Here is a 15,028-nt window from a genome sequence, read left to right on the forward strand (position 1 = left end):
TTAAAGAGTAATTTAATTAAAGTAAAGACCATTGCGCACGTAGTGGGCTGTGAATACATTGTCTTGCCCTGGCCAGTTTTGAGTGTTATTTTGTATGAAAAAAAAAAACCCTCTTGCAAGAAAAGAGGAAAATGTATAAAAGTAAAGAGAAACAAAATCAGTAAAAGAAATATTTGAACTACTACTACTACTACTATGATTGATTTAACCAATTCACTAGTTTAACACCAGAAATGATGAGTTCAGGAGGCGGTTCGTTGTGGACGATATAGTCCAATTCGTGGAATATTTGGGCATACTACCGACTAATGAACGGACCAAATGCAGGAAACTTTGGGACGGCGGAGGAGGTTTTTTTTTTTTTTTTTTTTTTTTTTTTTTTTTTTTTTTTTTTTTTTTTTTTAGAAGGGAGCCTGTTCAGGACGAAGGAAAGAGGGTCAGGGATGGTGTGTGGCATTTGAAAGTGGCTATGCATGTCGAAGCAGATAATAGCATGATCCCAAGTAAGCCTCGAGTCTGAGTGGAAGACACAACGTTGCGGCTTGCCACTGGGGAGTCAACAAGTTACCGTCGACATATAATTATTTTGGATCAGAAATAATTGTAAGTCATGCTATGCTAATATTCAAAATAAAGACTGAGTCTGACTTTAACCGAGAAAAATGCTCTAAAAGTATAATTCAGACAGATCGACAGCTTTGTCACTTTAGAGCGTTTTCCATAAATGGTAGAGTTTGCTGAAATTTGATACTTTATTAGTATGTGTATATTCAAATCAAACATATGATCTGTCAGAAATATTTGCAACAACATGCTCCAGAGCATTTTACCAGTCGACTGTAAAGTAGAGTAGTCCTTTTTATCTCCCTCAAATCTGTGGTGGTGTCTTAAAGTGTTTTATTGTAATAAGAATTGTTTACGTAGTAGAACTACCACTACACTACAACGAGAAATAAGTATAGTTCCTGTAATAAGTGACTGTACTCTTAGTGACCGTGAGTTCTAGTTAACATCACTTTGTTCAAAATTGAATGGTTCAGCATCGTTTTTTATCTTCATTGACTGATGTTTAAGCAAAAAATACATACGATACTTCAGAGAGTTTGGAATCGCAAGAAGGGATTAGAAGAACAAAGTGAGACTTATAAAATGAAATATTGGTATGCTCTCCTGACTTAACTCGCTTTATGAAACCTTATTTAGATAAACAAAAGTGCAGCGATTGTGGCAAAAATAGTAATAACTATATATTGCTTCTAATGATGATGACTCACAATTTAAAATACACAGCTTCCAAGACCTCCGAAATCCGGATAGACAAAAAAAAAGGTCGAATTCTCAAATGTCATTAAAACCGATGGATTTTCAGCTGATGTGGTTCTATTGCAAAAAATTACAAATAGTACAGATGAATACAGATGCATATCTAGCGAAGACGTAGAAATTTTCCAATTGGGAGATGCTATGAAGAATGAAAACTTGGCTGATGCTTCTCTTTGCGGGTTGGATCCCAATCGACATCAGGTTTTTGCTGCTGCTTATGGGGAGGGTGATGAATCCCATCAAATCAGATGATGCTCTACTAAAGAGTACTATACCTTAACAGGGTCTATAAGACACTCAAAGAGAGAAACAAAAAGAATGTCTCGAGAAAATATAGAGGATATACTTCTCAACATTGCTACAACCAAGACAGCTGTTCTTTCAAACTATTTGCAATACATAACTTATACCCTCTTACATCTAAACAGAATACTAGCATTTAACAATTTTTCAACTGCTGAAAGTCGCTTTCACCTATACCAGGGAATTCAAAAGGCCAGACAAGAAATGGCCAATGTCACTATTAATGGTGAAAAAAAAATACAATAAGGCCAAAAGAAAGAACACAAAGAAGAAGAGGAAGAAAAGAAAGAAGAGGAGGGACAGAGAAGCGAGAAAGAAAGACAAAGAAGTCCCCCAGCAGATAAAGTGAGTATACTAGCATCAAAGCAGAGAGACAAACACTATATTCATTAATTATTATTTCAGGAATACCAAGAAGCTTTGGAAATCCCAATCCTTCAAATACGACAAGAGTAAATTGCCTGTTATAGCTTTCGGAAATGGCATGTTCGGGAAAGACAGTGTACATTTGAAGGGTCTCAGGGTAGGAGTGACAGGAGTTCTTTACAAACAACTCAAAATAAGACAGAAATCAGGAAAACTTTTACTTGCTTCTGTAGATGAGCTCAAGACTTCAAAGGTACAACAAGATTTACCAAAACTGGTCACAGAATAATTTATTAATACTGTAAATATAGACCTGTTATGCATGTCTTCAAACATGCTTTACTGATGCTTACAGTGTTCAAACTTGCCAAAGTTGCGGAATAATGTGGCAACGCGACGTTAACGTGTCGAAAAATATATTCAAGATCTCAAGATAAGTGATTGGTGGTCATGGGCGTCCACGGGAGTTCACGAGAGAACAATAGGTCTTGTTTTTTTTATATCGCCGTCTCGTACATGGTTTCTCTTATTAAAGAGATTTAGATATTTACGATTAAACATTTTTTTTTATTATTTTTATAAATTAAAATTTATAAAGCGACCTATGGTCACATAATATATTTATTATATTGGATTGCCCAGGTCAGTTCAAATTATGTGGAAAAATAGTATCTAAAAACCCTCTTACGGGACAAGAGTTAAAAAGGTAAAGGAAAGGAAGAGGAAGATAAGGTGAGAAAGAAAGGGGGGAAATATTGCTAACAGGTTTAAAGAAACAACCCGTTGAGTAATTTCTTGTCTAGGTCAAGAAGTGGAGGGGGTAGTTTATCGTGTATTAGGTAATCCATTTCCTGAATAATGGTGCACATAACTGGCCAGCAATAGAGCCAGGCAGAAATATCCTGAGAGTTTTGGTACTTATGCTGAGGGAGATGATTTAAAAGAAAGGAAATTGATCGTGGCAAGAATAAACGGGTGTGCATATGCAAGCATTTAGTGGCGTGTGACCGACTAAAGTGTACATGAGGATGATATGGGCAGGCTTTAGGTATTCCTCCGGGTAACCAACCAAGACGCCATCGAATAGTTCGACTACGCTCACTGTATGTCATGGGTAACCAGAATTTAGATATTTACAGGTATGCTGTATCTAATTTTTTTTTTTCAATCTGTCTAAACAAATTCTATTTCAACCAATATTTTTTTAACTGTTTTGTTTCTCATTTTCATTTGGGTGTCCCATTTTCGTATTTCTGTCCCACTTTAATTTTTGGATGACCCAATTATTTTTTTATTGGCCCAACCTAGTTTCCCAGACTGTAATGCAGGAAAGCACACACATACACACACACTTTAATTCGGCATATTCTTCTTCCCGAATTTAACTTCGTCATCACTTTAATATATCCAATCAAATAATTTTGTAGAATTATCACAGTGGCAAAAGTCCCCCCGCAATATATGTAGAATGTCTAAGTTTATTGTTTGTTCATTTTTTTTCTAACCTTTCAAAGAAGGTATAAATTATACATTCAGTTATAAGTGCATTCCTCATGAATTAATTGTCAATTAAAAAAAATAGATAAAGTTCTTATATTAAATTAACATGTCTTGGAATTCAAAGACTTGGGCTTGGGTTAAAAAATACTTTTCTGTTGTAAGCTCTCTTCTTTTTTAATTAATGATTTTGAATCAGAAAAAAACGTCGACATGTATATAACTTCTTTTCATTATTATAATAGAATCCTTTATCTACTGACGGTATGCCAGTTGTTGGCAAATTCCGTACACCTGCTGTAGGGTAAATATAACCTTTTTTTTTCTTACATAATGCTTACTTTTTTTTTTTTTTTTTTTTTTTTTACAAATGTATACAGTTCTCGCCCTGAAAAATACACATATCCTAAATCATCAGCTTCAAATTTGAGTAACAACTATTATTTCCAAAGAGATACTCGTAGAAATTATCCTAGATTAGCTGTCTATACTCAACAAGATGTTGCTCTTTTACTTGAAGGTGCACCTGTTAAGCCCGAGTAAATATCGAAACATTGAAAAAAAAAAAAAAAAAAAAAAAAAAAAAAAAAAATCACTTGTTAAAAAAAAAAATTAATTCATATTTGGATAGACTTTCCGCTGAAACAGCAGTTAAACAAACAACTACTACTACAGTCGAGACTAAACCTCTTAACGAAATTTTAAATTCTCAAATACTTTATACAACAGAAAAGCTTGCACCTGCTCCTAGATTTGGCCAACAAGTTAAATGGAAAGTATCAGAAGATTTTATTCCTCCTAATGATGGTAAAATCAAAATATACAAGTATAAACTATTCGTTTTTGTTTTTTTTCTCATATATTCTTTAAAGGTTCTTACTTCCCTATGAGAGTTTATACTACTTAAAAATTCATGAACAGTTAATTTATACATGGAAATAAAGAAAGGAAAAAAAAAAAAAAAAAAAAAAAAAAAAAAAAAAAAAAACCATATAAATAAAATGGCATTTTATTGGTTTTATTAATACAAGTTCTGTTCTATTAAAATGAAACCCTTGTTACGTACATGTTTTATGATACATTTGTTATTTCTTGTAAATCATAGCTTGAATAACACCATGATTTGCAATTTTAATCGAATTTTTTGTTGATGTAAAAGAAGAAGAAGAAGCAGGAATAAAGGCAAACTGATCTTCCAAGATACGACCAAGATAAATAAATTTGATGCGTTGATCAGGTTCTAAAGGTATTTTATCACTCTTTTTCAAGTCAGAGACGGTCATGAAAGGTTCTTTTGTTGGAATATGAATCTTGATATCATTTGTAGGTGCATTTGTTCGTCTGATGAATATCGTCCAAGGCTCTTCTTCTGAAGTGGTATTATGAATCTCTGTTGTTGTGTTATTCAATTCTGATGATGATATACTTTGAGTAGGTTGGATTTCTTGAATCCTTTCCTTTTCTTCTTCTTCTTCTGTTGTTACAAAGGCAGGTGGTTCATTATCTTCAGTTACCTCTGCTACAGATTTTTCTATCTCTTTGTTATCTTCTTCCTGTCCATGTTGTTGTATTTTCACATCCTGATTAATAGGTTGAGTTGAAGTAGATGGTGGCAATAAAGATGAATCAGTTGACTTTATTGAATTAGCTTTTGTAACAACAATAGGAGGAGCTATACAATAATTATATAATTATACATTTTATTAACAGAGATAATATATAATGACTATTACTAACTTGGATGTTGTTGATGTACGTTATTACTATTATTTTCCGTAATGTTTATATTGTTTTCATTATTAGTTTGATTTATTGCATTTCGAGGAATACGTCCTTCATCTTGATTAATGTCATTTTTTGAATTGCAACAACCCATTTTTCTTTATCGGTAATATAGCGAATAATAATAATAATAACAATGAGAAAAAAAAAAAAAAAAAAAAAAAAAAAAAAAAAAAAAAAAAAAAAAAAAAAAAAAAAAAAAAAAAAGAGAGACAATAATATTAATAATTTTTTATATATTTGTATATTAAGTAATATATTCAACTAAAACCAATTCCACCAATGAGAAGGAGGATTGATATCAGCAGTAGGTACACTTTGACCATACCATTCATTATTCGTCTTGACAAACATATTAGATGAATAAGTCTTCCATAGTTCTTTACCTTCTTTCGAACTTATATATTCAGCAAAATTCAGCCAACTATCAACTGTCAAATCTGTCATGTTATATGTCTCATCCGTCGCATATAATTTTTCAAACCCAGGCAGGACCTCCTCCTCCTCCTCCTCCTTCTTCTCCTGCTGTTCGTTCCAGTAAGTTAAGTTTGTATACCATTGGGAATATTTAAGCCAATGACCGGTCTTTGTGTCATATTCATTTATGCGGAAACTAGGGTAAAAGAGAGGGAGCATAGGTGGTGCAACATGAATCGCAACCAGGTCCTTACGATTCTTTGTCATTTGAGCTCGTTTGTATTGTTCATGCAAAGTAGAAATAAAACGACCTGCATCCTTTTGGATTTCCACAATGGATTTATCATCATCTTCTTCTTCTTGTAAACTATAAACTGTAGATTCCATGAAATCCTTGCCAATGATTTGAAAATGATCTATATTCGAATGTCCATACATGTGAGCTGTGATGATATCAGCGTACTTTGTTGAAAGTTGAATATAATCATCAAGACAACTATCCTTGAAGGTCTTGACGGTGGGAGGGACATGTCCGATCAAGATCACCTTCATATCTTCTTTACGAGCTTTCTTTAACTGAGAACGTAACCAACGCATATGTTGTGCACCAGCTGATTTAGGATCACTACAAGCATTTACAACATCGTTCGAACCAAAAAAGTAGAGCGTATTTAAGGAAATCACTCGAAGTAAACCTGGTACGACATCTACAGCAAAGTAACCTCCTCTCTTAAAGGCCTTTACATGTTCAGCTGGGATAAAATCATGCCAAATTTCACTAAACTCCAACAATTGAGGATTCTTTTTCATTCCTCTTAATTCATTATGAGGATGGATATCATTATTACCAATGCAAGGTATAATAGGAATGGTTTGGTTATTACTGTGGTCTAATTTAAAAGCTTGTTTTAAAAGCTCAGTTACTTTTACATTGTATCCAATAATTTCCTTTTTTGTCCTAGTGATAAAAGCATCACCATCATGTCTAATCATTAACAATAAACGGATCAATAAAATACATTAAAATATTTATATATATATATATATGTGTATAGATATGAATATACCTTGCATTATCCCCTGTCCATATAATAAAATCAATTTTATCCTTCCATTCTTTTGCAATTGTATTTATTGAATGATAAACAAGTCTTGGTGGAGAATCACAATCAGTGACAGGCGCACCCCAATAGCCTGCTAATAAGCCTTCCTTCTTCTTTCTATTTCTATGTTTCTTTGGTTTTCTATGACAATCTGATTTGATCGTTGCTCCTACAACGTAATTTTTATCCATCTATATCAAAATAAAATAATGCTTAGTCATTGTTTTTTTTTTGGTTTTGGTTTTTTTGTTTTTGTTTACATGAATGTCTGTAATATGTAAATATCTTCCATGTAATTTTCTATTATCATGATCTATTGAGAATACTTGTTGCTGTTGTTGTTGATATTCTGGTAGGGCTATGATGGACCCCACCAACGATAAGAACGCAGGCAAATAGAATAAATTAATTGCCTTCATGTTTCTAAAAAGTCTAAATTAAAAAAAAAAAAAAAAAAAAAAAAAAAAAAAAAAAGGAAAAAAAAAAGAAAAAAAATAGTTTTCTACAAAAATAAATAATGTTTCGTCGTAGTATAAGGACAAGCTCCCTTTAACAAATAAAATATCAAATTGTGAGTCCACGTGCTTATTTATTTATATTATCATAATTACAGGCTTCTTCTTCTCTCTCTATCTCTTTTTTTAAACTAGTCCATTAATAAGATTTCTTTTTTTTTTAAACCAATCTGAAAAAAAAAAGTTGAATACGAGTGCATAAAATTAATTGTAGTGGAGAATGTTGAAAAATAAAATAATCCATCACCAATGAACTATTTATTTCAAAAAAAAAAAAAATAAATTAAAATGATGATGTACAAGTAATATCATTATTAAAGAATCAGTAGTAGGCTTTTCTTATTATTTATTATCCACCCACCCAACTAGCTAAAATAAGTTAACTGACTGAAACCATCGGTACTTTTATGCCTAAGATGAGTGATGAATTTTGTGGTAAAGGCAAAGTGCTTTTGATGAATCCTAACGTTTCAAATAAACCAATTATATTTATGTAACACGACATAAAGTAATGTGAACCCTTATAGACAGTTTACGTAATCAATCAAATAGTTCCAAATGCCAGAAAAAATTGAATACTACTACAAAGTTTTTTTTTCGTTCACTAACATAACTGTATGATGATAATGAGGATGATTTATGATGCAACAATATAAGATGTGAATAGGCTGTTGTCAGGTTTATGTTTTACAACAAGTTTTAATAGTGTTACTATAGCAATTAACATAACAATAGATTGATACAGTCAGGCTTGTGGGTTCTGTCGACTGGGTGGGAAAGACAAACTACAGTAAATCCTCAAAAAATTTAATAGTTACAATTTTGCAAATGTCAGCGTTATCATCATGGTTTAGAAACACATTGTATAAATGGCGCGTAAAAAAGTTCTTTTTTTTTTTGCAGCTTCCATTTTGGCTTTGGGTAGCGGCTTTTTTTTTTTTTTTTTTTTTTTAAAAAAAAAATACAACATAAAGAATACTAGATGAATAAATGCTGCCAACTATAGTGTGGGATATAGCCCTCTTTTTTTTTTTCAATATTGTTACTACGGCAAGAGTTCCACTTGCTGATCTGACTCAATTTTTTCCCATATTGATATATTAAAGCCAACTTCATCAATAAACACACAGTTCGTGGTATAATCCAGGTCTGTGTCTTTTCATTTCATAAACTATTCGAATCTTTTATCCATGGTCTTTAAGGAATTCCTTATTTCAGCTTCGAAAGGTAGTTTTTTTTTTTTTTTTTTTTTTTTTTTTTTTTTTTTTTTTTTTTTTTTTTTCTAAATCTTTTTACCCCATTATTCCACTGCTACCACAAAAAAATTTATTTTTGTAGCAATTAAAATTCCGTGTGCATATTTAAAAAAAAAAAAAAAAAAAAAAAAAAAAAAAAAAAAAAAAAAGCTCAAATGGAGACAATTTTGAGGCAATTTTGCCTACATTGGATATATACTTCTCCTCATTCTATATCAGCCACACTAGCACAAGATATATAATTTCCTTTTCTCTTATTTCTACTTCTTTATAAATACATATATACAAATATATATCTATATATATTTCCATATTAATTCTACTTCTCTTTTTCTATTTATTTATTTTTTTTAAAAAAAAAACGGAAATGGCATATTCAACTAGTATTGCTATTGAACAAACTTCCAAAATGACTATTTCAGAAAGACGAGCCACTTATTCTCTACAAGAGCGAATAAAAATATATAACCCGAATAGGATGGCCCGAAAATTAAAAAATCAGACACCTACCAAATTAGTGTTACATGACATTCATATTTTAAATAAGATCAGTATCGATAGTGATACAGCTATGACTACAATTAAACAACGAAGAGAGACTCATAACCGAGTAGAAGGAAGAAGAAGAAATAAATAAATAAATAAATAAAAAGTAGTTCATTCAAATTTGACTACTATAATTTATTTTTAATTATATTTCACCATCTTAGTTTTCTTATATGCATTTACTCATCTATTATTTTTTTGTAATGATAATAGAATGTATTAGTGAATCGACTATCTGGCTTGGTACCAAGAACAGCGGTAGAAAAGAGTAAAGGAGAAAAATGTCATTGAGCTAAAGTGTTACTCTATTCAATTGAATATATTGAAAGTTTACAACAAGAGAATAACGAATTACGTAAGCGATTAGGTTTACCACCTCGTAATAATAGTAGTAGTGTATTTTCAACTGAATCATCTGAAGACTATTCCGACACCCCTGCTTCTTCTTTCATAAAAGGCTCGTGATAAAATAGACTACTGCTTTAAATAACTAAACTATTACTTTTATATATTTAATATTCTCACAAATAAAAAGAAGAGAGAAGAAGAGAATTAAGTTTTATTTAATTAATAATGGATTCTAAAATTATTGAATAAAGAAAAGAAAAGGGTATCTTTTTTTTTTTTTTTGGTTTGTTTGTTTCATTTTGATTTATGTATATGCATTTAATCATCTGGTACAGCTTCTAATTCACGTCGTTTAAGAAATACACCACGATTAGGATCTGTATCAAAATATCTTTTGCCTTCTATGCTACCATCACAATTTCCAACTATATGTAACAAATATATATATATAAATATATATGATGAGTAAAAGAAGCAAGTTTATACATCCTATATATAGATTTTAAACATTTTACCACCATGATCAAGTTCAACTCCAATATATTCTCCTTTGCCAAATTCTACACCACCAATATATCGTACATAACCAAAGGTAGGTAATGGTCTCATCTTTAATCTCACTCTTGAATCTAAAGTAATAGGTAAAGGTGTATCCATATTCTCTTCCTCTTTTCGATCACCAAATAAATAACGCCATCCTGCTCTCCTCGGCTTTTTTGGATTTATAGGATGCCGAAGCGCATTTGCTGTTAAACCTTCTTCAGGTAATGAACGTACTGGTCTTGCCTTTGGATAAGCTAATCTAGAAGATGGAGATCTAGATCGAGAGGGTGTAACAGGTAATTCAAATTTAATACGAGTTGGACGAGGCGGTGGTGGTGGTGTCATCTGCTCTTCCCTCTCTTGACGTTCTTTTTCCTTTTCCTGGGCATCTAATCTAGTCTGTGTTTCTAGTGAAAGTAAAAGTTCAAGATTACTGCTCTCGAGCGTATTTAATTTTTGATGAATATCATAATGGCGAGATGAATTATTATTATTACTGCTACTCCTATCGGGCGCAGTATAACATTTTGATAAACTAGGTAAATTTCTTTGTTGAAGTGATAGTTTATAGTCATCACTCTCTATACTACTTGATTCATCATCTTCTACCAACATAAATTCTGGAGCATCATTTGTTGGTGCCGTAGTAGTAGTAGCAGTTGTTGTTGTTGTTGGTGGTGATGAAATACTTTTATGTGTACTTACATTATCAATAAGGATAGAGGGTAATTGTTGTTGTTGTTGTCGATCTTCGTCTGAAAAAGAAGAATAGTCATCAGAAGAGCTACCATCACTCTCTCTATTTAATCGTAATTTTTTGATAGCTTTTTAGCTTTTCTAAACATTAAAATAAATAAATGAATAAATAAATAAATAAATAAAAAGGAAGTTCGAAATTTTTCTTTTTTTTTTTTTTTTTTAATATTTGTTTGTATGTTTTAAAGTGCTTGAATTGTCTGAGTTTTTTTTGTGAAACTAAGCCTGTTATATAAGGAAAGCGATTTTGATAATAGTGAAATAGTCTGTCTTGTTTTTTTTCACTCATTTTCTTTTTTTTTTATGAATACATGTGCTTATAGAGGAAATAGAATTACAGAGTAAGAGTCTATAAAAGAAAGGAAATGAAAGGAAACAACATCATGTTCTATTATGATATGCACTCAATTATCTTTATTTAATAAGTCATATAGAACTTGATTCATATAATTTGTTTGCCTTTTTTTTTTTTTATAAAGTTACTCGGCACTATTATTAAAAAAAAATAACTTGCATAACAAACTCTATCCATGGTATCGAATTTTCGAGAATTACTATTAGTAGTAATAATTTTTGAAGTAAATCAGTTTCAAATAAATTAAATAAAAACATTGGGCTGTTTCGACTTCTATATTAAGCAACTTTGTTGGAAAATTCTTCTTTTTCTTCTTCTTCATCATCGGGTAGTGGAAACAAATAAATAAATACAAATATTTAAACCCCATTATTTTAATAACAAATGGAAGATAATATTCCTTTTTATTTTTTGATAGGATCAAGCTAAGAGGGTGTAGTGTAGACTGTATGAGAATGGGTGTATAGATGGAATGGGGGAGGGATTTAGGATGCTAATAAGTTCGAATTCTTGGAGTATCTGACACTGGGTCTACAAGGCATACTGAATTTGCTTTATTCTACTATAATGTCTGTCTCCTTATAGTGTGTTGTATGCTGACCCTCAATAATTTACATAAGATGGATTATTTAGCTCACAACCTAATAGACTGGTTATCCAAATCTCCTCTTCCTAATAACAGTTCGTTTCTTTTTATATATATACATATAAATATATAATCGTTTAGTTTTACTTTTAAATGTTTGTATCTTTTGTCCCTAAAGGGGTTTTAATTCTATAACCGAAGTACCCATTTGTATTTTTATTACATAATTATTTGAATCTCAGCAGAGAAAGAATAAAGCATGGCTTACGATTAAATATCAATTAAAATTTATAAAGTGACCTATGAGCATATAATATCTTTGTTATATTGGATTACCCAGGTCAGTTCAAATTATGTGAAAAAAAAAGTATCTAAAAACCCTCTTGCGAGACAAGAGGTAAAAAGGTAAAGGAAAGGAAGAAGAAGATAAGGTGAGAAAGAAAGGGGGGGGAAATATTGCTAACAATTTTAAAGGGACAACCAGTTGAGTAATTTCCTGCCTGGGTCAAGAAGTGGAGGAGGTAGTTTATCGTGCATCAGGTAATCTATTTCCTGAAGAATGGTGCACATAACTGGCCAGCGATAGAACCAGACAGAAACATAAAGCATGGATGAATTAAAATTAATTTTTAGACAAAAAAAAATTGGTTTTGGACGAAAAAAACAGTGCTTTTCAGATGCTTACCTGTAAAAATCTAAAACCCTAAAAGGGAAGCCGTGTTTACTACGGCGATTGATGAAAATAAAAAAAAAAAAGATCAAGCTGATCTAGTGGGGAGGATCATGGAAGGACGACCGTAGCCATTCCAGATGTATGACGATATGAGCGACATATTCTTAGCAGCATTATGATCCCTTTGCCACAGTGTGCGACAGTTTTTGCAAGCAAGAACACTGGAACCTTTCATATTTTCTACTTTTTTGAGCGAATCATCGTAGCATTTGTAGCATATTTTTGATGTCGTGAACTCATCAATAGTTATCACCAAAAGATCACCTTCTTTCTCCCTCCTCTTAATCGCCCTCCAAAGAACACCAGTAGCTCTGCATTTGTCTCCTTTAAGATTTACACCATCTTTTCCAAACATTCCTGCTCCAAAAACTATTAGCGGGACCTTGGCGACATCTTGACTAAACTTTGCGGGCCTCCGTTTTACTCTATATTATGAAATACGTCAATTAACGTGAAAAAAAAATAAAGTCTGTTGGCTTACTTGGCCACAGTCATTCCGGGAACACATGAGCTATTTTTTTCCTTTCTTCTTCTCTCTTTTTTTTTCCTTTGTTTTCAGTCATACTTCTTGCCACCGTTTATTATCATATTGACCATGATCTGCGCCGCTTTTTGCTTTTGTTGATATAAGTAAAACCGATCTTCTGCTCTTTGAAAGTCATAGAAATTGAACAAGACTTGTCTGTGGCGTAGCATATACTCTACATACATGTTGTATAATTCAGATTGATTTGTCTTGGCCGTAGGCATTTCTGATTCAATAGACGTGATACCTCCCTCATTTTTCAGCCTTTACATCTTTTTCTGATAGTTTGTGGATCCAGTCATAGTATAACATTCTTTCGTACTACATCTTCTTATTTGTGGGGCGTCCCCTAACCCAACAGCCGCAGTAAATACAGACTTCCTACCAGGGTCGACAAAGACAGGCCTAGGAGTACTCTCAACTTCACTATAAGTAAAATCTTGGAGCGTCAAGTTATGTGATCCAACGATACTATCTTTGCGTCGTCTGTTGAACATAAAGTCGATTGCAAACTTGTCTGATCTTACATAATTATTGAACAAGATTGTATTCTCTCCGTTTGGCATTAGTTATGATATACTATAGTTTGTCAACAATTTACTATTAGCATGTTTTTTTTATAAAGATATTTTTTTTTTAACAAAACTTACTCTCTGAAGCGCAATTTACTAAAATCAAAAACACGATAGAAAAATTCTAGTTTCTGTTCATAATTTTGTGGTAGCCTCTCCTTGACAAAACAAGATAAAGAATTTACGGTAATGTTAACAAATCTACACTGAAACGATGGTTTTTTTGGTGAGAGATCGAGCAATCTGGGTAATGGGAGCCGCCACGCATGAAATGGAAACTCTTTTCGATCTTGATGTTCCTTTTCAAAAACAGAAATGATATGTGAAAAAACACCGAATATAGTTTCCTGGCGATTTTGAAAGGCTTTTCAAAGATACTGGTTCATTAATGGAGCCTGTGCAAGGGATCGTATTGTTCTCTGATTTTCAGCTTCAAATCATCCGACAAAGTAAGACTAACCGGCCATTCTGGTTCACCTTTACAGGCATATTAATAGCCATATTTTTTTGACAATAAGTCTGGCATCATCAGGTTTCATGGACTATGAATAAATAGTGTGAAATTTAATGGAATAAAGTTTATAGTACTAATGACTTACTGGGCACATATTTTGAATCAAGAAATACAAGTAGTACAACACTCTCTTTTCAAACATTTCTACAACCGCATTCATGTATGCAACAGACACTTCAACACATGCTTCTGTTAGACATTGAGTGTTGCCGCTAGCCAGCTTTACTTTATATTTAATAGTATTGTATTTTTTTTTTTTTTTTTTTTTTTTTGAAATACACTTCTGTACCGATCATTTACACAGGTATCAACTGGAAGTTTCCTGATGAACGTTTGAAACCCTGTTCCCAAGTTTTCGGTAAGAGCCTCTAGTTTACCAAGTATAAGTTGAGGGCAATCAGGAGAATGTTTTGATTTATGACTGCTGCTACCACAAGATCTACATTTTTTTTTTTGTTTGAGTCCACTTCTTTCTGCTGCCGCTTTGCTTGTCTCTTGATATTCTTGGTCTCTGAACTTTGTCGTTTCCGGCTTATACCGACTATCAAAAAAAAAAAAAAAAGGGTTAGAATGCATAAAACTTATCAGTTTGTCTTTACTCACCGTCATCTGCTTTGTCTTTTTTATAAAGTCTACATTTATAATGGTTTTTATTATCATGTCCGGTTGGTTTACAATCCTTGCATGTTGGCTGTGATTTCTCTCCGAAGTAGATATAGTGCTTATGAGAAACAAAGCAGCTTTAAACTATCTCATACTCTATACCTAACGCTCTGCTTTCTTTTACTGCTTCAATCTTGTTAAGAATTATAGATTTATACATTTTCGTGGGGTATTAAATATATATATATATATATATACGCGAAAACTAACTGTTGTGTGTCTGAATTGATCTATCCATTCTTCCAAAAAAGGTAAGCCAAATGTCTAAAAATTAATTTTAATTCATCCAAAAAAAAAAAAAAAAAAAAAAAAAACTAACATAGT

At 32.0% G+C, this 15,028-nt stretch overlaps 8 protein-coding genes across 8 annotated transcripts; 4 read left to right on the forward strand and 4 right to left on the reverse strand.

Annotated features, from left to right (window-relative positions):
• Window positions 1-667: 667 nt before the first annotated feature.
• BX663DRAFT_513363 (uncharacterized protein) lies at window positions 668-1,920 on the forward strand. Its single transcript, XM_051528136.1, has 3 exons — window positions 668-844; window positions 1,330-1,549; window positions 1,589-1,920. Exons 1-3 carry the CDS (start codon window positions 812-814, stop codon window positions 1,870-1,872), a joined length of 537 nt encoding a protein of 178 aa, XP_051381569.1. The 5' UTR covers window positions 668-811; the 3' UTR covers window positions 1,873-1,920.
• Window positions 1,921-2,057: 137 nt separating this feature from the next.
• BX663DRAFT_513372 (uncharacterized protein) lies at window positions 2,058-2,505 on the forward strand (the record flags this gene model as incomplete). Its single annotated transcript, XM_051528137.1, is given in 4 exon segments — window positions 2,058-2,265; window positions 2,280-2,283; window positions 2,308-2,316; window positions 2,346-2,505. Coding segments are annotated over 4 exon segments (199 nt in total), but the record flags the coding sequence as incomplete, so codon positions are not given.
• A 302-nt stretch (window positions 2,506-2,807) lies between these two features.
• On the reverse strand, window positions 2,808-3,113 carry BX663DRAFT_419526 (uncharacterized protein; the record flags this gene model as incomplete). Its single annotated transcript, XM_051522387.1, has 1 exon — window positions 2,808-3,113. A coding segment is annotated over one exon (306 nt), but the record flags the coding sequence as incomplete, so codon positions are not given.
• A 395-nt stretch (window positions 3,114-3,508) lies between these two features.
• On the forward strand, window positions 3,509-4,448 carry BX663DRAFT_513376 (uncharacterized protein). Its single transcript, XM_051528138.1, has 5 exons — window positions 3,509-3,649; window positions 3,735-3,793; window positions 3,870-4,028; window positions 4,121-4,296; window positions 4,362-4,448. The coding sequence occupies exons 1-5, from the start codon at window positions 3,599-3,601 to the stop codon at window positions 4,394-4,396; spliced, it is 480 nt and encodes a 159-aa protein (XP_051381572.1). The 5' UTR covers window positions 3,509-3,598; the 3' UTR covers window positions 4,397-4,448.
• Window positions 4,449-4,454: 6 nt separating this feature from the next.
• Window positions 4,455-5,421, reverse strand: BX663DRAFT_513378 (uncharacterized protein). The gene is made up of 2 exons (XM_051528139.1): window positions 5,227-5,421; window positions 4,455-5,161 (listed from the first exon to the last, which is right to left on the reverse strand). The coding sequence occupies exons 1-2, from the start codon at window positions 5,363-5,365 to the stop codon at window positions 4,575-4,577; spliced, it is 726 nt and encodes a 241-aa protein (XP_051381573.1). The 5' UTR covers window positions 5,366-5,421; the 3' UTR covers window positions 4,455-4,574.
• A 54-nt stretch (window positions 5,422-5,475) lies between these two features.
• Window positions 5,476-7,230, reverse strand: BX663DRAFT_456432 (Metallo-dependent phosphatase-like protein). Its single transcript, XM_051523861.1, has 4 exons — window positions 7,052-7,230; window positions 6,756-6,982; window positions 6,064-6,646; window positions 5,476-6,006 (listed from the first exon to the last, which is right to left on the reverse strand). The coding sequence occupies exons 1-4, from the start codon at window positions 7,208-7,210 to the stop codon at window positions 5,536-5,538; spliced, it is 1,440 nt and encodes a 479-aa protein (XP_051381574.1). The 5' UTR covers window positions 7,211-7,230; the 3' UTR covers window positions 5,476-5,535.
• A 1,609-nt stretch (window positions 7,231-8,839) lies between these two features.
• On the forward strand, window positions 8,840-9,573 carry BX663DRAFT_562074 (uncharacterized protein; the record flags this gene model as incomplete). Its single annotated transcript, XM_051531955.1, has 3 exons — window positions 8,840-9,172; window positions 9,322-9,376; window positions 9,449-9,573. Exons 1-3 carry the CDS (start codon window positions 8,930-8,932, stop codon window positions 9,571-9,573), a joined length of 423 nt encoding a protein of 140 aa, XP_051381575.1. The 5' UTR covers window positions 8,840-8,929.
• Window positions 9,574-9,723: 150 nt separating this feature from the next.
• Window positions 9,724-14,881, reverse strand: BX663DRAFT_562075 (uncharacterized protein). Its single transcript, XM_051531956.1, has 10 exons — window positions 14,807-14,881; window positions 14,641-14,743; window positions 14,342-14,582; window positions 14,127-14,261; window positions 14,011-14,069; window positions 13,341-13,477; window positions 12,995-13,181; window positions 12,694-12,854; window positions 9,972-10,754; window positions 9,724-9,881 (listed from the first exon to the last, which is right to left on the reverse strand). Exons 1-10 carry the CDS (start codon window positions 14,862-14,864, stop codon window positions 9,775-9,777), a joined length of 1,971 nt encoding a protein of 656 aa, XP_051381576.1. The 5' UTR covers window positions 14,865-14,881; the 3' UTR covers window positions 9,724-9,774.
• Between the last annotated feature and the right edge of the window lie 147 nt (window positions 14,882-15,028).

The sequence above is a fragment of the Cokeromyces recurvatus genome, assembly GCF_025118155.1.
Source record: "Cokeromyces recurvatus strain NRRL 2243 chromosome Unknown BX663scaffold_17, whole genome shotgun sequence".
NCBI lineage: Eukaryota > Fungi > Mucoromycota > Mucoromycetes > Mucorales > Mucoraceae > Cokeromyces > Cokeromyces recurvatus.

Coding starts and splice junctions, on each gene's coding strand:
- BX663DRAFT_513363 (XM_051528136.1), top strand. CDS start 812: ATGCTCCAGAGCATTTTACCAGTCGACTGTAAA. Junction 845..1,329: donor TTTTACCAGTCGACTGTAAA/GTAGAGTAGTCC, acceptor ACAAAAAAAAAG/GTCGAATTCTCAAATGTCAT. Junction 1,550..1,588: donor TGCTGCTGCTTATGGGGAGG/GTGATGAATCCC, acceptor GCTCTACTAAAG/AGTACTATACCTTAACAGGG.
- BX663DRAFT_513376 (XM_051528138.1), top strand. CDS start 3,599: ATGTCTTGGAATTCAAAGACTTGGGCTTGGGTTAAAAAATACTTTTCT. Junction 3,650..3,734: donor TTAAAAAATACTTTTCTGTT/GTAAGCTCTCTT, acceptor TTATTATAATAG/AATCCTTTATCTACTGACGG. Junction 4,029..4,120: donor GGTGCACCTGTTAAGCCCGA/GTAAATATCGAA, acceptor ATATTTGGATAG/ACTTTCCGCTGAAACAGCAG.
- BX663DRAFT_513378 (XM_051528139.1), bottom strand. CDS start 5,365: ATGGGTTGTTGCAATTCAAAAAATGACATTAATCAAGATGAAGGACGT. Junction 5,162..5,226: donor CGTACATCAACAACATCCAA/GTTAGTAATAGT, acceptor ATTATTGTATAG/CTCCTCCTATTGTTGTTACA.
- BX663DRAFT_456432 (XM_051523861.1), bottom strand. CDS start 7,210: ATGAAGGCAATTAATTTATTCTATTTGCCTGCGTTCTTATCGTTGGTG. Junction 6,983..7,051: donor TACATATTACAGACATTCAT/GTAAACAAAAAC, acceptor ATTTTGATATAG/ATGGATAAAAATTACGTTGT. Junction 6,647..6,755: donor TGGACAGGGGATAATGCAAG/GTATATTCATAT, acceptor TTTTATCACTAG/GACAAAAAAGGAAATTATTG.
- BX663DRAFT_562075 (XM_051531956.1), bottom strand. CDS start 14,864: ATGTATAAATCTATAATTCTTAACAAGATTGAAGCAGTAAAAGAAAGC. Junction 14,744..14,806: donor AAAAGAAAGCAGAGCGTTAG/GTATAGAGTATG, acceptor TCTACTTCGGAG/AGAAATCACAGCCAACATGC. Junction 13,478..14,010: donor ATATGGCTATTAATATGCCT/GTAAAGGTGAAC, acceptor TAATTATGTAAG/ATCAGACAAGTTTGCAATCG.